Here is a 26,189-nt window from a genome sequence, read left to right as displayed (position 1 = left end):
GCTGTGCCGCCGCCGTCACCATTCAAGTTAGCGTTTCCCTCACCTCCGGCCGCCGTCTTGGCGTGGGGAGGTGGGGGGAAACCTCGGTTTCTCCTAACATTATTCAGAGTGTTTGCATATTTCAATTGTTTGGTTCTGATCGACAACACAATGGCAGAGATTGCGATGCCGTCGCGAATAAAGGTACCCTGGTTCTTCCTCTGTTGTGGTGGTGCCTCAACGGACGTTGCTGCGGAGCCAGAGATTTTTAATCCCCGTGAGTTTAGTGTACCCGATCTTGTGTTTGTGTACTCGCAGATACGTTTATACGTATTATCTGTTGAGTTTTTGTTAGTTGTCATGGTGCTTTTGTTGGTTTTATCTTTTGTAATTTTGGAATACTTCTCTGGCGTTCTGATGAAGATCTTGCGTTTCGACGACCTGCACGTTTAGGGGATCATCCCCGGCCCAAGTAGCTCATGGTTTCTCATCTTTTTGGATGAGCGACTCAAGAGGCTTTTCGAAACCTTTGAAGGTAGTCAAGTTCGTGCAGGGATACCAGTAACGTTGTTGCTGCTACAATCTGATTGCAGTCTCTATGCTGAAGCCTCAGCAGAATTTTATGTTGCAAAGTATGAAATCACGGAGAAGATTGCTTTAAGAAATTTCATTGTAATTCTTAATTATAGAAGTTACCTTCTAGTTTCTAAAGTCTATGATCCAAAGCATTGTACCTGTAATAGTTCTCGTGTTTGAATAAAGTTACAGGTTTCTCAAGAAAAAAATCTATCTTTCCGAACTTCAAATACATTTACAAATTAGATCATTGATTAAAATGACAAATTCTGCTGCAAATTGTACCAAATGCAAATCCAAATCGAGCAAATTTAGTACTCACTCTGACCCATATTACTTGTCGTTGATTTAGTGTAACTTTGGACTAAATATGTGACAAGAAATATGGGTCAGAGGAATTACATTTAATTTTTGGATTTGTCTTTGTTGCTCGTTGATCAATTTTGACTTCAAAATATGCAATATAGTAGATACATGGTTACATGAATATCATCATATAATTTTATTTATTTCGTAATATTTGCCTTGTGCAATGAAGATTTATGCTCTATTTCGAACAAAGGATTTGGGTAGGAAAACTAGAGGAACAACCATTCCATGGTAATGAGTAATGTAGCATTGTTTGGTTCACATGAATTAATCATTAGAAATACTGTTGCATGCATTGGGATACGTTTGGTTTTCTATGATTTCATAGGAATACAAACATCTAGTTTGTGCTGTTTTTCGATCATTTGGTTTACAACTTCATTTTTTTATATTTTTGTGTTTTCTCTTTCCTTTTGAAAAGAAAACATTGTACAACATTCTTTTAATTTCCTTTAGAAAAGAAAACCCTAGTCTATTTCTCGGTTGACTTAAAAATAGTTATTTCTCAATCAACAATCATAGACATCCGAATATTTTCTCATCATTTATACTTACATCAATCCTACACAAATCTCAATGATTTGATCAGACGGTTGTTAGCATTGACTTAGAAATAGTTATTTCTGAGTCGCCTTAGATATAGCATAATTGTTTAACTTTTGGCGAACATTGTTAGGAGCAGACGAACTTGGTTGCTGACGAGCTTGCTAATCTGGCCAAGTTTTCTAAACCTTCTATATGGGTTGATTGTCCCCCTAGTATCATTTGTCCCTCTTCTGATTCAAGATGTAACCTATTTGAGAAAGAGGTCTTTGCTGTAATGTTTTTTTTACAATTGGCGATATACCATCGCGGATCTCAAAGCACCACACTCCTTTCTCATCCGGCCAGTCATCTTCAGTTCTTCGCCTTCATCATTTCTGTCACCGTGTTTGATGCCAACGGCGCACAGGCGCAGATTCGCCATTACTCGGCTGCGATGGCGGCTGTTGGCACGGCATCCAGGCGAGGGCGAGGTCGACCGTAGGGGAGGCGCCGCCCCACGAGGGGGCCCAGCCCAGGAAGTGGAAGTTCGGGGGTGATGCCGGCCACATGGAAGCGTCTGGCGCCCCTTGGGCGCGAGGCAGGGGGATGTGGTCTCGAAGGCCTAAGGAACGGTTGACGTCGGTCGCCGGCAGGAGGATAGTTATTATCTTATCGACAATACTGTGCCTGGGCAGACGAAGAGGAGGCCAGATGGGTCGACGACGTCGAGTAAGGCAATGGCAATGTGTTAAGAGTTACACAATGGTTTGTATTCTCCATTCACTGGTTCAAAGGCACATTTCATACAATTTGACTCACTTAACTAATTAGTGATGTGTTTTTCTGTTTATACATCAAGACCGGTACTCTCGATCATTTTCCTTTGCAGCCTTTGATACGACGTCGCTGACACTTTCGTTTCAATTGCAGAGGTGACCATATATGGCTTATTTGTCATTTATGCGAATGACCTGGAAAATTGGGATAGCTGAAAATAACCATAGGAAATCAGTTATGCTCTAATGCTGATTGATTTCCTCTAATGCTGAGCTATATTTTTCGGTTGCAAGGAACTCTTACCTGATGAAAAATGCTTCCATGATAGCAATTGCTAACTATTCTAAAGGCTCAGGGTGTTACTCCAAAAAACTCATTTCGATTTATCTTTTTTTTTCATGATGAATTAAGTGGCCTTCTCGACATGCAGTCATGCATTACGTTGATTAAACCATGTGAATGGCCTTGCATTCTGGACATGCGAATTGTCAATGTTCGGTGAAAATATGAAGCTAGCTCCCTCCGTGCTTTTGGTAGAAACATTGATGTATTCTGCACAATTTTGCATGTGCAATGTCATTTTGTTGATAAAAGGTCTGGGCTTGCAGCTACTCCTTTAATTTGTTAGGAGGACCTGTCGACTTGCCAAGATTGTTGAGTGTCAAGTTGTCGACGTACCGAGAAGAGGAGAAACTCCTCCTGTAAGTTGCTTTAGAAAAACTTGCTTGATTGCCTTACATGCCTATAAATAAATCTTGCATAATAATGTTCTCTCTGCAGGATAAATCCAGATAGGTAATTTGTTTTTTGAAGTAAAACTGTAGGAGAGACTCCGACAGTATAATTTTATTAATAGAAAAAAACAGAATGTACAGATATACAGGGGGGAGAACCCCCCCAACACAAGGACACACCAACGAACTGAACCAACAAGCGACAGACTACCTCACACTAAGAAGGAATGACAAGAGACTACAACCAGGCCAACAAGATGGACCTATGGTTCTCCTTAATTCTATGACTCAACAGGAACAGCTCTTGCTTGAAACCTGCAAACCAACTAGACAAGGAGGGAGGAGACCTATCAAAGATAAAGCTATTCCTCTGCTTCCAAATGTGCCAGGCTGCACAAAGGAAAATCATGATGAAACTAGGACCACTGAAAGAAGCTTTGGCAGCCCTAACTCTATCCCTAATGTCCATTGACATGTCCCAATAGATATCCAAACTGCCCCAGCAAGAGACGCTAAAAGGGCACGTAAAGAAGAGATGGTCACAATCCTCCAACACGTTCAGAAGACAGAGCTTACAAGAAGAATTGTCAGATCTGTTACAATGTCTTCTGTTCATCATTGCAAAAGTGTTGAGCTTATCGTTGAGCAGGAGCCAAGCAAATACTTTAAGTTTCAGAACACACTTGCTCTTCCAAACCCAACCCATGACCAGATCAGATTGAAGACCATCAAAACAGGAAGCATAATATTTCTGGGAAGAAAAGGAAGAACTCCCCCCGGCGCATCTCCAGGCGTCAGGAATCGATGCATCCAAGTTAGTGGCATAGATGATACCCTGCACCTCACGTAACTCATTAAAAGCTTGGACAGAAACTGGCAGATGAAGAAGCGAGAGGAGATTATCCGAATCAACAACATTCTTGACCGCGAGGTTTCTGTCCTTGAAGAACGAATAACATCTTGAAAACCGAGAAGCCAGAACACCATGGCCCCAATCGTCCTCCCAGAAGCGAACAGATCCACCATCCCCAAGAATCACTTTAGCAAAATCTCTGAACTTCCCCTCTAACTTCATGATATCCCGCCACCAAAAGGAGCCTCTAGTGCCTAGAGCATGTGGCACCAGGCCGGCATAGTAAGAGTGCCAGATGAGCTGAACCCACGGGAGGTTTTGTCTATTGAAAAACTTATACAAATGCTTCAGAAGAAGAGCGTCATTGAAGGCAGTAAGATTCATGATACCCAGCCCTCCTTTGAACTTAGGCAGACAAACCAAGTCCCATCTACCAAGAGCTTTGCAGCGGCCAGTAAATTCAGACTTTTGCCGTAAGCAGATTTTTAATCTCTTCTCGATTGCCGCCTTAGTACCCTCAGGGAGGGAAAGAACTCCCATTGTATAAGTAGGAAGAGCCGAAAGAACTGAATTGACCACCTGCAGTCTTCCCCCAAAAGAAAGAGCCGACGAACAAATAGCTAATCGACGGTCGATATAGTCAATCAAAGGCATAAAATGCTGCAGATTAGGTTTGACAATGCCAAGGGGAAGACCCAGGTAAGTGAAAGGAAAACTCCCAACTTGACATCCAAGAACACCCGCAAGGTGCTCTGCCTTTTCGCGAGAGGTGTTGATGGGGACTAAGCAAGATTTAGCATAATTGACCCTAAGGCCCATAGCTTGACCGAAGGTCTCCAAAAGTCCCTTGAGGCAGAGGAGTTGACGACCAGAGGCTTCAAGAATGATCAAAGTGTCATCCGCGTACTGAATAACTGGGAAATTTGGATCATGTGTCTGCAGGGGGAGGTTGAACAAACCCAAGTCGCAGCCCTTGTTGATAACGACCTGCAGGAGTTCAGCCCAAGGACAAAGAGAAGGGGCGAGAGAGGATCGCCTTGCCGAACTCCACACTTGCAATGAAAGAATTTCCCAAGAACGCCATTAAGAAGGACCGCAGAAGTGCCAGAAGAAAGAATAGATTTCATCCAGCCGATCACTTTTCATTGAAGCCCATATGATGAAGCACCTGGAGGATAGCATCGTGCTCGATCGTGTCAAAAGCCTTTGCAAAATCAAGCTTGAGAACCACAATTTCCTTCCTGGACTGCTTACGCTGATGGAGGTACTCGAAAGCCCAAGCTAAGCAGTCCTGAATAGAGCGCCCTTTGATGAAACCATATTGATTGGGGTGTATGAGCTGAAGGATAAGCTTCTGAAGGTGATTAGCTTAAGGCAAGAATTGAGAAGAGATATGGGGCGGAAGTCATTAACAGTCTTCGGGCAGTGGACCTTAGGCACTAAGGTAATGAAAGAAGAATTAATTCCTTTAATGTCAATGAGACCATTGAAGAAATCATTGCAGAGTTTGTAATAATCCCATTTGATAATATGCCAACATTTCTTCATAAAAAGACCATTGAAGCCATCCGGTCCAGGGGCTCTATCATTGGGCATATCCATCACAATTTTATCAATCTCTTCCTCTGTGAAAGGAGCACAGAGTTCATTCAGACCATGGGACCTTCGGAAGAGTTGAGACAGATCGAAATGCATACTCAAAGAAAAGGAGGAACCCATTCTAGACTTAAAGACTGACCAAAGAATAGCAGCCTTATCTGAGTGACTATCAGCCAGGTTACCAGCAGCATCTCTGAGCTGAGGGATAGCATTCCTCTTATGATTCCTAGTGGCAACAGAGTGAAAAAACCTGGAATTTTCATCCCCGAAAATGACCCATCTGATGGTGCATCTTTTTCTCCAATATTCAGTCTTATGGGATAGAAGTCTGATGATATGCCTCTTCATTATTCCTCTGAAATTGCTCTCAACCGAGGTGAGAGGTCTGCACTCTTCTAATCTGTCCAGAAGGGAAACAACAGCAGAACTTTTCCTGATTAGAAGCTCAATGCGCGATAACTTCTTGCTCCAGGATTTGAGGCATTTTCTAAGCCGCTTGAGCTTCTTGGAGATGACACTCACACTTGAAGACGCATGACAAGGAGCATTCCAAATAGATTGCACAACTTCAAAGAAGCCGGGATGATTGACCCAAAAATTCTCGAATCTAAATATTGAAGCTTTGGGGATCGAGGTGCCAACAGAAATCAAACAAGGGGTGTGGTCAGAAGTGTATTTAGATAGCGCATGAGCCGAAGTATTAGGGAAGTTCAAGTACCAAGCGCTAGAACCAAAGAACCAATCCACCTTTTCAAGGAGCGGGTCATCCTGCATATTGCTCCAAGTGAACATCCTTCCGATGAGAGGAATTTCCACAAGCTCCAACGCACCAATCACATTGTTGAAAGTGAGTATGTCCTGAATGTTACCACCTTCTTTATTCCTATCCTCCAAGGACCGGTAGAAATTAAAATCACCAAGTAACAACCAATTCTCCTGATCATCGATCTCCAAAGCAAGCAACCAATTGATGAAGGCAGATCTGTTAGGCTCAGAACAGGGACCATAAACATTAACCAGATGTATGATGTCCGAAGAGAGTTTCGAAGTGAGCTTGACGTAAAGGGCGAAAGGTTGGGCGTCCATAACTTGTTAAATCAATAGTTCTTATGTTGTCTGATATTTGTAGTGTTTAGTAAAAACACTTTTGGTATTTTATCGTGAACATTGACAATAGATATAATCAGTGGCGGAGCCAGAAACCGGAAAAGAATGGTGCTACGATGGGACTAATGGTGCTATAATTGTGGATTTGACATACTTATGAACTAAATACTTGTCAAAACCTCTTGTGAGCATCCTTGCCAGGCCGGTGCTACAGCACCGGTAGCACCGGGCCTGGCTCCGCCCCTGGATATAATAGATCATTCTTTAACACATCATTTTGTGACAATTACATATATTTTTATTTTTATTATTTTAAATGTGAAACATGGTTTTGTTCAGTGTGTGAATTTGAGCAATAATTATTTTAAGCTTCAGAATTTTCGATAACAAATGGAATGGGGTACTAATTTTTGGCTAGCATAAACAACATGTTTGGGAAATTCCCTTGTTTCACTTTGGTTTGAAAACTGCTTTGGAATAAGGTTATCATCTGATACCATGTTCAGTGGCTAACTATTTTGTTCTACTAACTACCATGAGATGTCCAGGTTTGATTCCCATATTGGAAATTTGGTTTGGATTATCTTGAAAGGGACAGCTCTGTTTCTTTCTATATTTTAAGGATGTACTTGAAATAATCAATTTAATGTGATTATGTCAACAAAATAATAAATTGATTAACTTAACCTGTTTTTGATGATTGGAAGTTTCTGGCATGCAATACGTGTCTTTGTTTGGGTATAGAAAAGTGATCGTGGAGTCATTTAGTGTCACGGTGCAGTATGCAAATGATGTTTGTAACTTGACAACCCTTTGCAACACTATGCATCCATTGCCCATGTAAACTCCAAGGTATTCATTGCTCTCGTGGTCTCACCAGATACACTAATGTAAAGCCAAAGACAATTCAAAACTTTTGATGAAATACAAGTTGTGGTACCTGAAATATTCCGACAACTGCAGGACACTCTTCACCAAGCATACTCAAGCATCAAACCTTTAGAACAAACCACTCAAGCAGTAAAATTAAGAAAAATAAAGCACATGGAGTGATGCTTCAGTTTGTATTTGAGGCGCAACAAATGCAACTGGCAAAAATGGAAGATTGTGACTTCTTTCTTTCCTTGCTTCTGGGAGAACTAACTGTGGTGATTTTCTTTTGAACGTGTTCTTGTTCCTTCAATAGAGGCAATGTACCAACCTGGTCCTCCGTCATTAAGCTAGTAAGAGGTTTATTGTTTCTTGCAGAGTGATTTAGTGCTCTGAAGGTTCCTTCTGATGGCTCCCTGGGGCCCAACAGTGGACTATTCTCTGGTTCTTCCTCGGCTTCATCTTTGGATTGCATCAGAGTGATGTCTTTCATGGGGATGTCCTCTGCAACTTTGATATGTTGTTCACTAGAATAGCTTAAAGAATTGAAGTTTTCTGCATTTTGAAGTAATGGAATCTCTTCACTGGCAGCTCTTCCTAGAGATGGTTTCTGAAACAAGCACCATTCCTCAGTAGCCTTGTCAGCATGTGTGATGACTTTCATTTGTTTGGATTCAGGAGTAAAGCCTGCAGTCCCTGTGACTTTCTCTTGACTAGATTCAGAAGTAAAACACTCGGCTGTAGCATACGCTCCTTCTCTCTCCATGTTGTATTCCCTGCAAGAGGTTAAACCTGTTGTTGATCTGTACAACTTCGTGCAAATGCTAAGGGTCTCACTGTCCTCAAATTTGACTACTTCAGGTTCTTCAAGCAGTATCTGTTGTGGCTCAGCACATTGTGAGATGTTCACAGTATCTTGTGTATCTGTAGTCTTGGCTTCATTGTTATCTGAGCTATCATGTTTCATATATCCCTTCTTGACTGAATCTTGTACTAACTGAAGAGCAGATGCAGTCATAGGTACAGCTAATTCTTCTGCCATGACATCTTTTTGTACCTTTTCTTCATTCAAAATAGGAAAAGGGTCAGATAAAGGTGGGTATAAGCTTGTAAAATCTTTTCCATTGACCTCAAGAAGGCTGACAAGGTCAGGGACACCATCAAATTTCTTACTTGGCTCAAGATCTTCTGCTAGATTCTTCACTACAGCAGCTTTGTCAACTGTTCCATCTTGCTCTGTGTTTGTTTTTTCAATTAAATTGTGCTCCATTCTTGCACTTACAGAATCTGTCATCTGTCCTGTGGCAGCTATACTCTTCTTTAGTTCATGATTCTGAAATTCTTTGCCATTCGTTGCACTTGGATCTGTTAAAGATGACTGAAATATGGAAACAACTTGACCAATATCGAGAGCACCAAATGCACTACATTTTGGAAATTCTTCCTCATGATTTTCTAATCCATGGATCTTCTTGTCTTCTTCTAGCATTTCAATCACAGTCTCTGATGTTATAGTTTCACAGCTTTTTCTCATTTCACAGATTGCTTGCTTCTCTTCTGGTATTCCAGCATTATGTTTCTTGGACTTTTCTTGGTTGGTGCCATCTTCTGCTCGCACATACGATGAATTATCTCTTTCTCCAGGTTCATCTTTGATGACAATCTCCTTAGTCTCAGCATCAAGATAACCACTGATAATTGATTCAGTTAGTGATGTACTTTCTCCTTGTATTGGCCATGGTGTCAATAGATTATCTACTGTTGACACCCCAATTTTTGTTTCTTGTAGGCTTTCAACTGTATCTGCTGGTAGATTACCACACATCACTGCAACTTCTTGACTCCAAGATTCCTTCTCATCTCCTGGCGGACCTTCAATATTTTCTTGTAACAACCTGTGGGGATTTGCTAAGGTGCTTTGTTCACTTCCCTCTGCAGTTTCATGTACAAGTTGTTTGAGTTTCTCATTAGATGGTGAAGTATCCTTGCTGCTTGCCATATCCTCAATTGTGGTGCTGACATGAATATATTTTTCTGTAGAATTTGTGGTTGTTTCAGTTTCGTTGTCCTCTTGTGTTTCATCACCTGTGACAGATTGCTTGCTTCTATTAGAACAACTTATATGTTGAGCATTAGTTATATATTTTTAAGTTCAACCATAGTTGGTCATTGAAGTGTAATGTACTTTCGTGAAGCAGGTAAGTACCACGATTGGTAGCTAGCATCTACATAGCACTCTTACTGAAATCCCCGTTACTTTCTTCAGAAAAGAAATCCACATTATTTATATTTATATTTCATACTGGAGCACTACATATGGGCATTTCATAGTAAATCATGCTTCTTAAATGACTTATATTTAAGCACATAAAAAAAAGATTGTTTGGAGACAATAAAACAATAACGGTAAAAAGACAACAAAACAAGCTAGCTAGGAACCAAATCAGAAGGCTGAACTAACCTTGTTCTGTAGGCAAGTTAATATTTTGATCATCATCTTGCATTGATGTGTGATCCTGATGTGAGCACCTGTTCTTTTCATCCAAGTCTTTGTTCTTGGTAGACAAATTGCTTTGATCTAAAGCCATTTGTTCACCTCCACCATTAGAGATGATGGTGCCCTTTAAGGACTCTGACACATCTGCATACTCCCTGTGATCCTTCTCCTTATCTAAACATATTCATACAAATGAGTAACTATAGCTTTATGGTGGTGATTCGACTCCAAATTAAATTGCACTAAATTGTAACTACAAATTAACTTGTATGCTAACAGCAATACTTTTCTAACCGTTTATGTTGTCGAGCCCAGGTAACCAATCCGTACCATCTATGGTTTCCTCGAAGCCCTTAGCACTTTCCTCTGATACTAGAATTGCATATGAAGCTAGTCACCCAAATATTTAGACTCAATAGATAACATAAATGTTTAGCAAGATGCATACCTTGTTGACCGGTAACGTTGTTGTTTCCCATCTCTTACCACTTACTCTTAGCTCAAGCTCTTTAAGTACTAAGACCAATCAGATTTAAGTCAGGTCAGGCCCAATCTGAAACAGAATTATTGGCTACTAAAAGACATCGGGAGGTGCAGGTGAGCAGTACACACTGTCGTGGTGGTGGCCACTTCAATATTAGCTAGAAAGGGTGCAACAAGACAGCACAGGTTTCCTGTGAGCCTCCCAATATTTGTAATCCAAGGAGCACATCATAGGAACACACATGCATTCTGGGTCATTGTTTGCTCTTGTCATTGAAGAAGAGCCGAGGGAACTTGGAAGGCCTGGTCATGTGGGTCAGCGATCACTGAATTACATCTTTCATCAATGACCGGAGTTGTTTTCTGCAATGCAGTACAAGTCCCGAACACTTCTCCACGAATATCATAAATTTTGTTATAAAATGGAAGCTTTTATTACCCCTGCCTCTGCATACAAGATGCATCCACGAATACCATATGAGTCAAACTGAGTCATGGTTTGATGGCTCTAAGCTTTGGCTGATACAAGAAAATATGTACACTATGTGCTTTGTATTTTGGCTGCATGATTTTAACCATTTATATGTCAATCTGTTCTCAGGAATGGATGTGCTCGTCAAATATGAAGGCTGTCACTTACAGTTTAAGACAAATATGTACGTCTACTGAGATGATAATTTATTTTCATTCTGTTATACGAGTAGTAGTTATGTCCTTCCATAGAAATTCAATTTTTTTGGTGGATTAAAACCTCGGTGTGGGGAACATATATCCTGGATTTGCCTTATAAACAAAATATAACGGGCTAGAGCTGCATTTCTTTCAACCAGTCAAGCTTTCGGCGCATGTTTATATATTCTAGCCTACTCGAGTGAGTCATGCTCCTTGTCTCAGGGCTTTCTTTTTCAAGCACTATGTCCTGTACTTTTTTTTTTGGATCTAAAGTGTGGATCCAGTTGAGTTGGAGGGGGACATGAGCATTTGGTCTTGTTAAGTTTTTCCGTGTAATCATGGCCTACACCTCCCTTTTTGTTGCTGCCGAGACTCTCACAGGGCCTTGTGAGTTGTTTGTTCCCTGGACAGAGTGGAAGTGCATGGCGTCCACGGCCCACCTCACTAAGCCTAGAAAATCTATGTTTATGTGTGGCCAGCTTTGGGTCATGTAGTTGTTGACTGGTTCTTGTAAACCCTAATCTTAGAGCTCCTTTCTCTAACCTTCTGATCATACCCCTGCGATGTTGTGAGTAGGAAAAGAAAGTTTCACACGAATTGATTTAGAATTCCCTGTTGAGATGTGGACTGAGCAGGTTCATGCACCTAAGTGAATATGGGATGCATCCTTGAAAAAGATGATATGTTCATGAAATTCCCAAAATAAAGTTTGTTACAAAATGGTGAAGAAAATTTGGGGTTCAAGCCTTCAAGGCCAGCGCTGCCGGAGGAGCGTGAGATATGGCGTGCGTGAGGTAGCTTTCGCTCAAGGCCGCGGCTCAGCTCCTAGATGGGTGAACTTGTTGATCAAGCAGAGATGGTGTAAGGTAACGTTATACAGATTGAACAAACGCTACCATACCAACAAAGATCTCTGATAAAGTGATAATCCGATCCTAAAGAGTAGAAACAATGACATCGTTGAACGTACAACTTCTTACAAATCGAGTTGTTGAATCGCTGCTTCATATAGTCCTTTTTTGGGTATCTTAGAAATAATACACAAATATATTTAAAGTGACTGAAATGTCCGTGCGTTGCAACGAAACAACAAAATAAAATGATACATTCAAAACATGCATCAAAACCTCTCTTCGTTCTTCTGTAACGATCTCCAAATATCCCTTTAAAAAAGATTTCTTCCGAAGATTGTGTCTCTATACTTTAATCTCTCAAAATAAAACAATACACTTCCTTCTGAAAATTATATAACATCACTCGGTCAAAGAAGTTTTGAGACGGAATCACTTAATTTTTTTAGTTCTCTCCACTATCTCACTTCAGCCATTAAAACAAAGAGTTAGAAGCGGCAACAAATTTATGTTTTGGCAACTCGATGTTCGTTTATGAGTATAAACATTTGATTATTTTGTCGAGTATGTCTATTCTGATTTTCCTTACTTTCTGAAGGAGTTTATCAATATTAGATTAAATCAAGCCTAATTAATAAACTGGCAGTGCACGTGTAAATTTTTTCCAATTATTTGATCGAGTTGTTAGGCGGATCTGGCTTGTGGTCAGTTCAGACGACTTGACGTCGTTGGCCTCTCGGCTATCTAACTGCTCGTAGTCCTGTCTCTGCGTGGCGGCTAGACTCCGTCTTATATGGTCGGCAAGTATTAAATGTGTCAACTCGCCCGCGGATATCCGACCCAAGTGGGTTGGATATGGGTCGACGTTTACGCCCATGTGTATACCCGATGACTCGCGCGATTAGTGATGGGTAGGGTATGGGTATAGGTTTATACCCATGGATACCCGATGGGTCGCCCAGTTAATATTTTAAGAGTAAAATGCACCGGAGGTCCTAATTTTTTCGCAAATGTATCAAGTTAGTCCTAAATCTTTGAAACTGCATATTTTAGTCTTAATTGTTTCATAAGTGGTTCATCACGGGTCCTATGGTGGTTCTAGCACGTGCCTAGTGCCCATGTGACTATTAGGGCCCACTCGTCAGGTGCCAACATGGAATGTTTTTTTGCAAATAACCCCCGCCCCTTCATTTCTTCTCACCTTTGAGCCCCACCTCATTCTCCTCCTCTTCCCCGTGCCATCCGCTGCTCCACAACGGCGCCAACAACGGCAGCGAGAGCGAGGCCCCTCCCGTTGCCGAAGCTGGTCCGCTGCCCGGCGCTGGACCGCCACGCGTCCCAGGCCAACTGTCTCTGCTTCGCCCGCAAGTTCCTCCCCTGCTAATCTCCAAGACGCGCCGCTTCCTCCTGCTCAGCGTGCTCCGCCGCTGCCGCCGCTTCCTCAGCGTCCCGCGCCGCGGCTGGCTCGTGCCCTTCATGCTCCGATACCCCCATCTTCTGCCTCTTCCACTCCCCCATACCCTGCCCCCTCTCCCCATCCCTCTCCACCCTCGCCGTCGCGCTCACCCCGACCGTCCATGCATTCGCCGACGACCTCGCCTCGCCCGGTTCCGCCGCCAAGTTCCACCACCTCGTGCTCATGACCCCCCGCAATAGCATCCTGGTGTCGAATTGAAGCTCGCTCACCGGGTGCTGGCCACCATGAGCAGGGACAGCGAGCGGCGGATCTCGGTGTGCTCGGAGAAGAAGGCAGCATGAAGAAGCTTCCGGTGGTTGAGGTCGCGCTCTAGGGGGCTCGTGATGTGCGCTCCAACACGAGGAGCCGGATGGCGCCAAGGACGTCACGGATCCGTTGCTGCGAACTGGAGGCGGCCGGCGGGGTGTTCGATGCGGGGGAGATGCAGGGCGCAGGAGACTCGGGTGAGCGCACCAGAGGACGTGCGGCGGCGCTACGGTGCTCTCGGTGAAGGCGGAAGGGTGATGGAGGCCGTGGTTGCGCGGATCAAAGATGGTAGCGCTTTTCCACTGGACTTTGGGAAGACGAGCGGCGTGAGGCTTCTCGGGCGCACGCGGCTGTCTAGAACTGCAGAGTAGGGCGCGGTGTGGTGCGTTGGATCTACTTGGGGCTGCGTAGAACGCGAGGGCGGGACAGAGCGGCGAGAGGAGCTCGCCGGAGTTCATGGCTTGGGGAGGAGAAGAGCAGAGGGGGAGAGAGCTTCGGGGAGATAGGAAGGAGAGGAGAGGGGGCACGTGGAAGAGCAAGGAAGGAGGCAGTGGTTTTTTTGCAAAAAAAAAAAGTCCATCTTGGCACCTGACATTTGGGCCCAAATAGCCACGTCGGCAGAAGTCACGCGTCCAAACCACCGTAAGACCTGTGATGAATCACTTATGAAACAATTGGGACTCAAACGTGCAGTTTCAAAAAATTAGGACCAACTTGAGACCTTTACGAAAGAATTAGGACCTCTGATGCATTTTATTATATAATATGTGGACTCTTTGATGCAATAAGAATTAACGGATGAAACCTGCTGTAAATAAATAAATAAAGACCAAGTGCAAAATTGGCCCAGTAACCCTGACTCGATGACCCATCAACTTGGCATGTTTGGCCATCTCTCTCGCTCAGCAGGCTCACAGAAGAAAGGCATCGAGGCGCTTTCTTCCATCTCCCATTCTACGTACACTTGGCCATCATCTCTTATTCTCTCTACTATGCCCTAGGCGCCGCCATCATTCTCTCTCGCAATCTGTGCGGTGTTGCCTGGTGCGAGGTTACAAGTTACGGAGTACATATGAAAAAAATAAGAATGGATAATTTTCTTGGCCCATGGGCCTGGTACGAGGTTTACTTGGACAACGAGAGGCAAGGCCCACCGATGCGTTGCCTCTGGCCTCTGCGGGCCTTTCCGCACTTCAGTCTTCAGCCGAACTGCTTTCTGCTCGCAAACGGCGAAACAATGCAAGGCGAGGAAGACGGCGGATTCGTGGGCGCGCGGCTGGACGCCGGCCTCCGCGTCGCCTGCTTCTTGTCGCCGCCGTCTTCGGAGGAGTTCGCAGCCGCCGTCGAGCCCAAGAACGTCCCCGCCGTAACTCCTCCAACTTCTCGAAGCTCTCGTCTACTTCCTTCCTTGCCCCCCTCCTTTTGCCCCCATCGATTCGTCATGTGTTCCCGTGCTTTCTCGTTCGGGGAAGCCCCCAATATAGGTATTCCGCGGCGTGCTTAAGGGGTCAGCGGCCTCCTCTCGGTGGGATCCTCTCAACGGCGGCCTCGACTACTTGCTGGTTCGGATCAACCCCCCTATATCCAATTCATAAGATGAGACAACGGAAATACGCATATCCTTGTTCTTTCCACCTTGCTGTCGCCGATGCAAATATTTCCCTGGTCGTTCTTCAGGAGAAGGTGGGACCTGATGTTCCCGTGGAAGCCATGATGTCCAGCACTGGGCACGTGTTCTATGGGGATCTCAGAAGCCATGAGAGGGTTAGTTTTCACTCCCATTTTACTGCTTGGAAGTTGTAGCTATGTCATTGCTCCATTCACATTGGGGCGCTGACGCTAAGTATGTTGTTTCTCCATGAAGGTGGCTATCCCATTCTCTACATTCATTCACTCGTGCAAATCTTACCTCGAGCATCTAAAGGCTGCTAGTGACTCTTCCAAAGATAAGGGTATTGTGAAGGATCCAACTTGTTCAGAGGAAATGTGTTCAGCCAACTCACAGGATTCTCAGCAACTCTATTTAGCACAGGCAAGTTTACGTTTTGCACCCTTCTAACAACATGGTGTGTGTTAAACTGTCATTTATTTACCATAACATAAATCTTACCTACACCAGGTATCAGTTATGAACACTGAAAACAAAGAGAGATGCCCATTAGAAGTTTTAAAAGAGGATATTCAGGAGGTCTGGCTTAACTTTTTTTTCTTTCATTTAAAGCATCTCCTTTTATGACTTTTAAGCTTCATATTCGAGTTGATTCTTCCGTTAATTTGTTTCCTCTTAATGTATGCAGCCTCTATTTCTGAAAGGAAAGTCTATTTCGTCAATAAACTTTTGGATGAGTAGAGCTCACATGAGATCAAGTACCCATTATGATCCCCACCATAATCTTCTCTGCGTGGTTGCTGGATGCAAAAAAGGTGCCTTTCATGTTTTAAGCAGTGTATTATGGTCGGGTGTCCTTTTGGATGTTAATTTGCAAGTTCTTCGAGTTCCATGTGTTGGTAATGTCTTTGGCAGCAACATAGGAATATGTTCATTTTACTGCAAGGCTTCTATTGCTGCTCCTTTGATTTTTTTTCAACTTTAACTTCATGACTTTATCACATTATAAAAGATCCTTATCCTTGTAGCTGTTTGGCATATTGATTTTTGAGCGCCCATGATGATTTTCTAGAGAAACCTAAGTTATTTATTTCTCCTGAAAATTTGGTACAGTTACTTTGTGGTCTCCTTCAGCATCACCTTTTTTGTATCCAATGCCTGTATATGGAGAGGCCTCCAACCATAGGTAAAAACCTCTTGAATAGTAGCTCCCCACAGGAGCTATTTTCATTTATTCAGTTCACTTGAATAATCGAAATTTAGCAGATCCGAAATGCTTTCCTCTGATGTCCCCCACCTTTCTTGGCAGTTGTGTCAGCATCGAGGAACCAGACTATTCAAGCTACACAAGAGCAAATTACATGAAGGAATATTCTGAAAGAGTCATCCTAAGTTGTGGTGATGCTCTTTTCATACCTGAAGGATGGTACTTCTTTATTTATTTTTTGAACTAATTTATATTGTACTTCATTCTGTTTAATGAACATATCAATTTTGGAAATTCTGATTGGTGCTAGAAAAGATAACAAGCCATCTTAAATCTGCGTCTTGAAGCTGACCTTTTTTCCCATCCTACTAAATAAAAAATGGTGATTTGGTTTTAATACACCCAATATACATGCAAGTTCATGTGTTGCCTGCATAGCAAGCTTTGTTTCTTTGTTTTTTTGTGTGTTAATTATTCTCCAACAAAACCAACTGTAGGATAATTGATACAGCTTACGCTTTAAGAGTTAATTTAAACAGGTACCACCAAGTTGACAGTGATGATTTGACCATAGCAATTAACTTTTGGTGGAGGTCAAAAATAATGACTGAAATGTTAGAACATATGGATGCTTACTATCTGCGCCGAATCCTGAGGAGGTATTTTATTACATTTTAGTCATACACATTTCCTTTAATATGTATTGCACTTTCCCCAGATTGATTGTCTGTAGTGTATTTAAGTGGAATGTGATGTAGTTCCTAGTTCTCGTCAGTTTGCCAATGCTAGTCTTAAGCAAGTAAGCATCATGCTGCACATGTGTAATTGTGTATTAAGTAGGTAGTAACATGGGGGACAACACAAGCATAATTGACATTTCAGTTTTTTCATATCATGTATGGATGAGAAGCTGCTTCCATTTAATCCTCAATTTGTAGAGGATGCTCATCTCTTCAAGGCACTAGTGTCTAGTGATAATAATAGGATATTAGAAAAAATTGAAAGTCTAGAAACCCATAAGATGAAGTGCTAATGGTGCTGTAAACAATGGGTTCATGTTCAATGGGTGCTATCCCTTGTAAATAGGATGTAATTCAATATCATGAGGCATCAGATCCTGGATTGACTTTACATTTGGAAGGATATTGATGAAATTGCTGGCCACCCAAATCCTTGGTTCATGCGGTACACTAATAAAATTCCGTACAAATATTTTCAGTTTAATCAGTACCAAATTCCTCGTTTCAGCTGCAGCAGCAATTTACACTATACGTCACTTTACTTAAGGACATCTAGAATGTTTCGTTTTCTGATGCCTAGTTTCTGTTTTATTTTTTGTTTTTCAGTACCTATTTTTATCCAATATCTGACTGGTTTCTCACTTCTTTTGGCACTATCTCGCTGGTGTGGTGTCTACATCTAAAATGATTTGTAGTGAAGATTGGTGGATAAGGAGATGGTATGTCCAAGTACTCTCTGTTTTTTTTTAATCTTGATAGGACAAGAATTTCATTTCATTGTTTTAAAATACTATGGCTACGGTATTGGTTTCTAGTATGCACCTGCTCTCTCCTTGGCTCCTTGCCCTAATCTGGGCTTATAAACTTTTGATGAGTTGTCGTCTTTGCATGCGCTAGTTAGCAATGTCTTTTCTCCTCGAGTTCTCAGATGAACAACTTGTGTAGTAACTTTGTTCCTCTTTCACGAGCCAGAACAAAGTAGTGCAAAAGGGTTCCTTTAGGCATTCAAAAGGCAGCGCTAATTTTCAGCCTACAGATGAAGAATCGAGAGGTCAGTAATTTATGCCACTTTAGAGGCACCTGAAGCTTTCTGTAATATTTCTTATTTTTAATTATATTCAGTGATACAATGAAGTGCTCTCCAAAAATTTATTGGCAGTTGATGAAACTTTATAGTGTTATATGAACTGCTTGCTCCTCTCTTCTGACATTGTATCCATTTAGGAACAAAGCAATCTTACCCCTTCATTTTATTTTCGTCATTTTTATTTGAATCTAGTGCCCTTTTGATTCTCAAACAATCAAGATTCAAGACGTTCTGTTAATCATTTAGCAGGCTCCCAGCAATTCAATTTGCTCAACCAGGTTAACAATTCTGGTACATCCGAGAAGAAAGATTCACCATTGCAATCTTTGGAACCCTGCACTCTCCAAGCGCTTTATGAACTCATGTCATTGGTTCATGACAGTATTGAAGCGGTTGGCCAAAATGACATAGCAGAATCCACATCGCAGGATGCATTTTCCATCCAAGACAATGAAAGAAACAAGACTGCAAAAGATGATTCATCTCTCTTGGAGAAAGATCCTGTTGCAAAAATCATTTTGCCAGTTGAACCACTTGAATTGCGGAGTATGCTACTAGCAATGGCGGTATGTACCATGTATTTAAAATTTAATCAACTGATACCATAGCATTCCCCTCTTTCCCAATCAAACTGTGTTGGTACTTTTGGAACCTCATCTGTGAAAAAGAAGTAGCAAAAAAGTTGCGCATGCTTTTATGCACAATATATAAGTAACATGCACAAAACCTTCATCACTGTGCTTGGATTAACATACACACAACCATTATGGTTTATAATCTTTTCAGCATCTGGGTTATTCAGCACCGAACCATGTTTTTGTTCTCTTTTTTCTTCTTCTGAGGACCCTTAAATTTCCATGCTCTTCAGCATACTTTCCCACGGACATTAGAAGCTTTAATCCTCAACATACTTGGACCAACAGGAGCAGAGATGCTGACTAGGAAGTTTGATGAGATGGATCAACGAACCACGAGAGAAGAACAGTTAGTGGCTTCTCATGTCATTTTCTTAATGCAGTCTGTACTTACACTTCTAACTGTTGACTGGTATGATTCAGGACTGAGTTCTACAAGATATTCTACAGTGCGTTCGATGATCACTATGCTGCAATGGATGCACTTCTCAATAGGAAGGAGTCATTTTCTTTTCAGGTACTTATGTTTCAGGAAATTGTCCATTTTATAAGGTAGAACAGTGAAAAATCAATATGTTTTGTATTTAGATTTGTGACTGGAGAAACAATACATTTAGAATGTACCAGCTTATTTTGTTCCTTCATCAACCCAAATTCCCAACGTTTCATGGAATTAACTAGCTAGCGCTGCCTTCCTTTCTCTTCATAGGAGGCATGCTCTGCTTTTACTGGTATCATACTGAATTTGCTTACATGGCTGTAAATTTGGCTTATAATAGTGCGAACTGGCATCAAAATTGTTATGTACAGTAAATAAATTTAGGTTTACTCTTTTTTTTTTTGCTAATACCAACTAATCTCCTTCGGAATGTTTTTTCTTTTCTTTCTGATGTAGGTATTCCAGAATGTGCTGGACCAATATCTGAGGGTGCATGTTGTCCGGCCGAGCTAATGTGCTACGGACGTGTATATGGACCATGCGTCATGGAGCTGGTACGCAGCGTGTAGTAGTAGTGCCTGGCGTTGTATTCGAAATTCTCTTGCTCTGGTTCGTTGGGTGGTCAAAGCTTGATGTTCAGAACTTGCAGTTTCGAATGGGATCTGAGGATTCATTGAGCTTCCAACACAACGCGAGTATTTTGTCAATCATCAATACAGGCAACAACACGATCCCACGGTAAAAAGAAACAAAGATTTGACTGATAACAACAACCAGAAAAACGGTCGAACAAATAATCCACACAGTTCTTATTCACGTATGATATAGGTTTGGCGACATGCACCTTATTCACGTAGTACAATACATATAGTTTCCGCAGCATGGTTGCACACGGCACTAGGCGCACAAACCTTATGAATACATGATACGTATATGACAACAAGAACTAGGAGATGCATGGGTGCGGCTCACACTCACATCGCAGCCACGGCAGGTTTGGGACCCGGCTTGGGAGCCGGCCAGGTGAAGACCATGGGGCTGGCCACCTCGTGCTTCCCGTCGGACCACACGAGGGCACCGTGCTCCTCCGTGGACTTGACGCTCGGGTTCAGCGTCGAGAAGGTGACCGTGTACTCCCGTGTCTGGTGCTGCGCGTCGAACACCAATCTATCGGGCGTCACGGTGACTCCCACGTTCCCGACGGGGCCACGACGGCTGATCGTGTACACCGCATTCACGTTGCTCCCGACGTTGCGCACCACGCGGCGCTGCGTGACCTTGTCCGTGTATGACTTGAACGCCACCGAGAAGGCTGGGTAGTTGAGGTCACCCACTGAGGCGCCCTTGTGCTTCGAGCAGACGTCCACCACCGGGCTGGCCTTTGTGAATATGGCGATCTGCCGGGGCGTGTAGCCTAGAGCACACAGGAAGGAGATGTAGTCGTCTTCGCCGGCGTCGAACACTAGGCCCGGGTCGAGGGCGCTGTTGGGGTCGACATGGCCGGCGCCAAGGTCGAACGGCCCGGCTTCCATGCTGGTGTTTGTGTCCTTGATGGCGCCGCCGGATCTGTCCATGTTGTAGGCCGTCGTCATCAGGGCTGACTTGATCGCCGCTGGGCTCCACGCTGACCGCGCCGCCTTGAGCATAGCGGCGATGCCGCTCACGTGTGGGCAGGCCATGGACGTACCGGACAGGACGTTGAACTTGACACGCCTCGTGTCGGTGACGACTTGCGAAGGCGCTCGCTCGCCTGTCCACGCGGCGAGGATTTCGACGCCGGGCGCGACCACGTCGGGCTTGAGGATCTCCGGGGCGAGGTGGTTCGGCCCGCGGCTGGAGAACGCCGCGACCCTGGGGGGAGACAGACTTAGCTGTCCGGTGAAGCTGCTGAAGGAGGAGATTGTCGCGACTGGGTTTGGAGTCTGGGAGTATTTTGCGATCTCTATGGCATCCGCGAACGTGACCGACACGGCTGGGAGGACGTGGGCTTCGGCCTTGACATACTCGCCGTAATTGACGCCACTTGCGATTATGGCACCAACACCACCGGCTTGCTTGACGGCAGCACCTTTTTCCGTGTCTAGGTTGACACCTGGGCTGCACACGACGATTTTGCCGGCGACTTTGATGGGGTCAAGTTTCCCAGCCATGCACCCGTCAGAGCCGACATCGAGGCCATAGACTAGCGGCTTCATCTTGGTACCATCATATGATGGATCACTGTTGACGTCGTAAAGCGAGACCCCACGGAAGGTTTTTCCGTTGCCGAGTTTGACGGGTGCCCTGAACTCACGGTTCATGTTGGATGCGCCAACGGTCAAGAACCATGGCGCGACGTTGTATAGGGTGGCCCTGTCAGGACCAGAATTCCCGCCGGCAGCGATCACAGGTATGCCTTCACGGACGGCACTGAATGCACCGACGGCCGTGAGATCATCGTACAGATTTGGATGTTGACCACCAAGAGAGAGGGATATGACGTCAACTTTGTCGGCGATGGCCTCATTCAAACCCGCCAGTACGTCGGACGACGGGCACGTGGATTTAGCCGCGCAGCCCGTGCATACCTTGTAGGAGGCAATGCGCGCACCCGGGGCTGCACCCTGGGCGGTGCCCGTGGCGTAGCCGAAGAGGTTGGCGTTTGGGACCGGGGAACCGGCGGCAATGGAGGCACAGTGGGTGCCGTGGCCGTTGACGTCGAGCGGCGACGCCTCAGAGCACCAAGCCGTGGACCCTTTAGTGAAGAACTTGGCGCCCACGAGCTTGCTGTTGCAGTAGGCGGCGGCGTCGAAATTGGGGGTAGAGACACAGCCTCCTCGGAACCTTGCTGGAGGAGGCAAATTCACCGACGGGTAGAAGGACGCACGGTCCTTGGGGTAGATGCCAGTGTCCAGGACGGCGATCACCACGTCCGTGGCACCGTTCGACGCGGCCATGAGCGGCGAGGATGGCGTGAGGCCGAGGAAGGTGGGTGACAGTGTGGTTTGGAGCTCGTAGAGCTTGTCGGGGGTGACGCGGAGGACGGAGGGCTGGGTCTCCAGGTGCGCGGCCTGGCGCTCCGTGAGACGCGCCGCGAAGCCCGTCATGGCGTGCGCGTAGGCGTAAAGGATGCTCGGCGCGGGCTCGCTGATGTGCGGGGGGAGGGCGTCACGTAGGAAGGAGGTGTAGACGCTGGTGAGGCGGGCTGCGCTTAGCGTGGAGCGCGGCGCATGGGAGTTGGCGACGTGCACGATGTAGGTAGAGATATTGGCCCCGTCCGGTGGTGCTTCCAGTTCCAGCTCTACGGTCGGCGTCGCCGCGGCCACGGCAAGCAAGCAGCCGAACATGACTATTACGGATGGTCTGCGGTTGTCCATTGCGCTGTGGTTTCTGCTTTGAGCTCTAGCAGTGAGACTGATTGAGTTGGGAGACATAGGTGGCATATATATAGCTAGGATCGGACAAAGAATGAAGCAACGGCATGAAGCAAAGCAGACTAGCGTTTGTTGTTGGTAATGACTAGCAATTTTTTGAAGAAGCTTTTTTTAGATGAATTTCTTGAAGAAGCTGATGACTAGCACCACTGATCATTAACCAACAGATGACATTGTTTTCTTTACATGTATACGATTTGGCCTGTTCGATTTAATTTATTGCTGCTAGTCCTTCTACAAAAAACTAATTTGAAGTTATAGATGCTGGTAGAGTTTTCTATAAACTTTGTCAAACTTAAATAAGTTTGACTTAGGACAAACCTAGAACATCTTATGTTTAGGAACAGAGGAACTAGGAGATTGGATCTAGTACTGTTTTCCTTGGTCAAACAATTTTTTGATTTGGTTTTTATATGGTTGATTTCACCAATTTTTGCATCGATTTTATGATCCATTTTTTATAAACGTCCATTTTTGGGAAACTAGGAGCGTGGAATGTGGCACACGCATGACTTGATCGTGACACAAATTACTTCTACCAGTCAATTTTTCACTATTGGGGTAGACCGTGCCACGTAAACCCTTGTCAAGTTGTCATACATGGTGTGACTTGGTCGTGACACAAATTATTTATACTGGTCGATTTCTGTCGGTGGGGTAGACCGTGTCACTTAAGACATACTTCCTCCGTTCCAGATTTCTTGTCTTAAATTTTTTCAAAAATAGACATATCTATTCTTAAAAAACGTTTAGATACATGTAATATTTCGACAAGAATTATGAAACGGAAAGAGTATATTGTCATCACATACAACACAGATTGGAAGCCATATCAATACAATCGACCCAATGATATTATTCTTGATCATACTCATCTATGTGTTATCCTTTGTCAGTCTATTCGCGGCCAGATGTTAAAGTTTTTTTCGTCCTATTCGATCCAGTTTAAACATGTCATGTTGTCTGCAAAAGACTTTGATTAACTAGTTTCAGTTGGAATCATGTGGATGAGATCCATGGCTTAACAACCATCACGAGATACTCCCTCAATCCCATATCAAGTGACTCAGATTTGCCTAAATATGGGACGGAGGGAGTAATAAACTTGAATTCCTAACCAACTAGTGGATGCTATGTATGTAGCAAACGGTTGTAATTTGTGATCGGTCTTTTCTTTTAAACAAAACTTCCTTTTTGTATTCGGCATGCATGCTATTTTTTTTCCCTACTTCACATGTATACTTTTGTGTTAATTTTACTAATCAGTACTCTCTCTGTCCCATATTAAGTGACTTTCTATTACATGTATTTAGACGCTTTTTAGACATAGATACATCCATGTTTGAGCTAATTTGAGTCACTTAATATGGTATGGAGGGAGTATATATTGTAAGATACTAACGATTTTTCATGCGTCGTGCGCCGGTATGCGTGTATGTAAAATACGAGACCGGTCCACCTCTGGTAGCTGTAGATTCTTAATTATGTACTCCCTCCGTTCCACGATATAAGACAAGCACGCATTTCAAAATTTTGCTTTGACCACCAATTAAACCAACGAAATGTGAATTATGTATTATAAAAATTATACCGTCCGAAACTTCTTTCAGATATAATTCTAGTGGTATAATTTTTATAACACATAATTCACATTTTGTTAGTCTAATTGATGGTCAAAGTTGCACCTCGAAATACGTGGACGCCTTATATTATGGAATGGAGGGAGTATGCGCAATGGAAGGTTGCATGTAGCATCACCACTGATTGGAGAAGAGATCGTATATCTGTTGGTACTGGGGCTGCATGCTGCATTGATATGGAAAATGAGGTCTAGCTAGCTAGCTGCTGAGAATTAATGGAAGGTTGCATGCACACTCGTTTCCAATCCTCCTCATATCTATGATCGTGAGAGCTATCTATTATTGTTGTTATTGTTGATCATGCACTCATGAGTTATGACCCACGTTTTTCTTAGTGGGTGGCTTGTCGGTTTTGATGTCTTAATGTCTTAATGACCTTGAATATAAGGATGTTGACGAACGTGCAAGTGTCAATGAGTGCGGCCTGGGCTTGCATTTCCCTCTGTGCTGAGAAGTACTAGATATGTGCTGACAATCTCTTCATCCTCCGTCAGAATCAATATCAGAATAAAAAATATTAGATATGAATGTGCATTTTTTCGAAGTTTAGGTACTAATTGACATCTTTTAAAAAAATAGGACCTTGAATATATATGTCGACGGACATGTACGTGTCAATGAATACTCAAAGCTCCAAATTTCCAAGTGGAATTTTTTACCACCGGTGGGCTATAACGCCGTACTATCTATTGTCAAATCGTTCATTGAGATTTGCATATTTTATATCTCTACACATGCGACATTGTACAGCCCATAATAAACTAAATAATATTTAGCATGTACTGATCAATTTATATGCATGAAAATGAATTGATGATTAAGTGGTAGTCAAATCAAGACCATGTTAACTTTGTTTTAGATGTGGCAGGTGGCAGCACTGCATAATTGACTTTATTAAGGTGTGAAACAAGAATGTGCTACAATGAAGATGTTGAAAATATATCTATGACCTACCATTGGTATTAGAGCATGACCGCGTAGTTGCAGGTACGGTTAGATTGCATATGGTGATATTTGCGGCGTGGCTGATATTTTTTAGATCCGTTTTTGCACAGTTGATTGATCAACTTTTGTGTTGGTTTTATGATTTATTATTGATCTGTGAGCAGGCTAATAATGTAGCACATGCATGACTCGCTCGTGTCAGAAATTGCTCCTACCGGTCCATTTCCTTCATCAGGGTAGACCGTGTCATGTAAAGTCTAGGATCCGGTCTTTGGGGTGAATATTTGAGTCATGACTTTCCAATCACCTAAGGAGTTACGAAATTGTTCCAACACTGACACCACGGCACACCCCAAAGAAATGGAGTGTCTGAGCTGCATAATCAAACCGAAATGGAGTAAAAATCAGTCAGAACCTTCCACCGTTCTTTTGGGGTTTCGTTCTAGAGACTGTATCTTTCAAACTAAATATATAGGACTATGTATCTTTGATGACCAAATAATATCATATATAATACCATACTTAATCAATCTTCCACCCCACAACTCATGTATGCGTACGTGCGTGCATGCACACGTGTGCATGTTGTACTGGTCTTTCTTTAAAAGATCACTCCATTTGTTTTCGACATGCATGATCAATTATTTTTTCTACTTCACACGTGTACTTTTTTGTTAATATATACTAATCAGTATAAATCTTAAAGAAACTAATGATTTTTCAGCGTCATGCATAGGTATGTGTGTACAAAACGATACGAGTCAACCTCAGGCAGTTGTAGATTTTTAATTATGTATGATCTATGGAAACTAGGTTGCATATATATAGCATCGCCACTAACTACATGTAACATCACCAC

The 26,189-nt window shown here is 43.3% G+C and overlaps 4 protein-coding genes and 1 long non-coding RNA gene across 8 annotated transcripts; 2 read left to right on the top strand and 3 right to left on the bottom strand.

Moving 5' to 3' along the window:
* Positions 1 to 1,617: 1,617 nt before the first annotated feature.
* Positions 1,618 to 2,837, top strand: LOC112270549. The gene is made up of 2 exons (XR_002962789.1): positions 1,618 to 2,214; positions 2,380 to 2,837. It is a non-coding gene; the product is annotated as an uncharacterized LOC112270549 (long non-coding RNA).
* Positions 2,838 to 4,377: 1,540 nt separating this feature from the next.
* LOC112270548 lies at positions 4,378 to 6,232 on the bottom strand. The gene is made up of 2 exons (XM_024458199.1): positions 6,131 to 6,232; positions 4,378 to 6,032 (listed from the first exon to the last, which is right to left on the bottom strand). Exons 1-2 carry the CDS (start codon positions 6,177 to 6,179, stop codon positions 5,095 to 5,097), a joined length of 987 nt encoding a protein of 328 aa, XP_024313967.1. The 5' UTR covers positions 6,180 to 6,232; the 3' UTR covers positions 4,378 to 5,094.
* A 1,178-nt stretch (positions 6,233 to 7,410) lies between these two features.
* LOC112270547 lies at positions 7,411 to 10,490 on the bottom strand. Of its 2 annotated transcripts, none has more exons than XM_024458195.1 (4): positions 10,335 to 10,490; positions 10,181 to 10,258; positions 9,851 to 10,060; positions 7,411 to 9,474 (listed from the first exon to the last, which is right to left on the bottom strand). In XM_024458195.1, exons 1-4 carry the CDS (start codon positions 10,363 to 10,365, stop codon positions 7,577 to 7,579), a joined length of 2,217 nt encoding a protein of 738 aa, XP_024313963.1. In that variant the 5' UTR covers positions 10,366 to 10,490; the 3' UTR covers positions 7,411 to 7,576. The 2 variants fall into 2 exon arrangements, with proteins under 2 accessions (XP_024313963.1, XP_024313964.1); XM_024458196.1 differs by having other exon boundaries at positions 10,181 to 10,252.
* A 4,197-nt stretch (positions 10,491 to 14,687) lies between these two features.
* On the top strand, positions 14,688 to 20,042 carry LOC100846207. 3 transcript variants are annotated; one of them, XM_003569883.4, is made up of 15 exons: positions 14,688 to 14,981; positions 15,100 to 15,177; positions 15,293 to 15,379; positions 15,480 to 15,647; positions 15,735 to 15,803; positions 15,913 to 16,039; positions 16,338 to 16,410; positions 16,534 to 16,650; positions 16,971 to 17,090; positions 17,872 to 17,890; positions 18,144 to 18,222; positions 18,505 to 18,824; positions 19,127 to 19,242; positions 19,317 to 19,410; positions 19,789 to 20,042. In XM_003569883.4, exons 1-15 carry the CDS (start codon positions 14,688 to 14,690, stop codon positions 19,843 to 19,845), a joined length of 1,818 nt encoding a protein of 605 aa, XP_003569931.2. In that variant the 3' UTR covers positions 19,846 to 20,042. The 3 variants fall into 3 exon arrangements, with proteins under 3 accessions (XP_003569931.2, XP_010232410.2, XP_024313966.1); XM_010234108.3 differs by having other exon boundaries at positions 18,508 to 18,824; positions 19,789 to 20,009; XM_024458198.1 differs by lacking the exon at positions 19,789 to 20,042 and having other exon boundaries at positions 19,182 to 19,242.
* A 70-nt stretch (positions 20,043 to 20,112) lies between these two features.
* LOC100839601 (subtilisin-like protease SBT1.4) lies at positions 20,113 to 22,767 on the bottom strand. The gene has a single exon (XM_010234109.3). The coding sequence runs from the start codon at positions 22,752 to 22,754 to the stop codon at positions 20,307 to 20,309; it is 2,448 nt and encodes an 815-aa protein (XP_010232411.1). The 5' UTR covers positions 22,755 to 22,767; the 3' UTR covers positions 20,113 to 20,306.
* Positions 22,768 to 26,189: the final 3,422 nt, after the last annotated feature.

The sequence above is a fragment of the Brachypodium distachyon genome, chromosome 2, assembly GCF_000005505.3.
Source record: "Brachypodium distachyon strain Bd21 chromosome 2, Brachypodium_distachyon_v3.0, whole genome shotgun sequence".
Classification (NCBI taxonomy): Eukaryota; Viridiplantae; Streptophyta; class Magnoliopsida; order Poales; family Poaceae; genus Brachypodium; species Brachypodium distachyon.
This window is presented reverse-complemented; position numbering and strand designations above follow the sequence as displayed.

Excerpts from the sequence above, each read along its gene's own strand:
- LOC112270548 (XM_024458199.1), bottom strand. The coding sequence starts at position 6,179 with ATGACCCGCTCCTTGAAAAGGTGGATTGGTTCTTTGGTTCTAGCGCTT. Across the intron at positions 6,033-6,130 it reads TTCTTTGGTTCTAGCGCTTG|CTTCAATATTTAGATTCGAG; the intron begins GTACTTGAACTT and ends CGATCCCCAAAG.
- LOC100839601 (XM_010234109.3), bottom strand. The coding sequence starts at position 22,754 with ATGCCACCTATGTCTCCCAACTCAATCAGTCTCACTGCTAGAGCTCAA.
- LOC112270547 (XM_024458195.1), bottom strand. The coding sequence starts at position 10,365 with ATGGGAAACAACAACGTTACCGGTCAACAAG. Across the intron at positions 10,259-10,334 it reads CAACGTTACCGGTCAACAAG|TATCAGAGGAAAGTGCTAAG; the intron begins GTATGCATCTTG and ends ATGCAATTCTAG. Across the intron at positions 10,061-10,180 it reads TGGGCTCGACAACATAAACG|ATAAGGAGAAGGATCACAGG; the intron begins GTTAGAAAAGTA and ends GAATATGTTTAG.
- LOC100846207 (XM_003569883.4), top strand. The coding sequence starts at position 14,688 with ATGAAAAAAATAAGAATGGATAATTTTCTTGGCCCATGGGCCTGGTAC. Across the intron at positions 14,982-15,099 it reads AGCCCAAGAACGTCCCCGCC|GTATTCCGCGGCGTGCTTAA; the intron begins GTAACTCCTCCA and ends CCCCCAATATAG. Across the intron at positions 15,648-15,734 it reads AGCAACTCTATTTAGCACAG|GTATCAGTTATGAACACTGA; the intron begins GCAAGTTTACGT and ends TACCTACACCAG.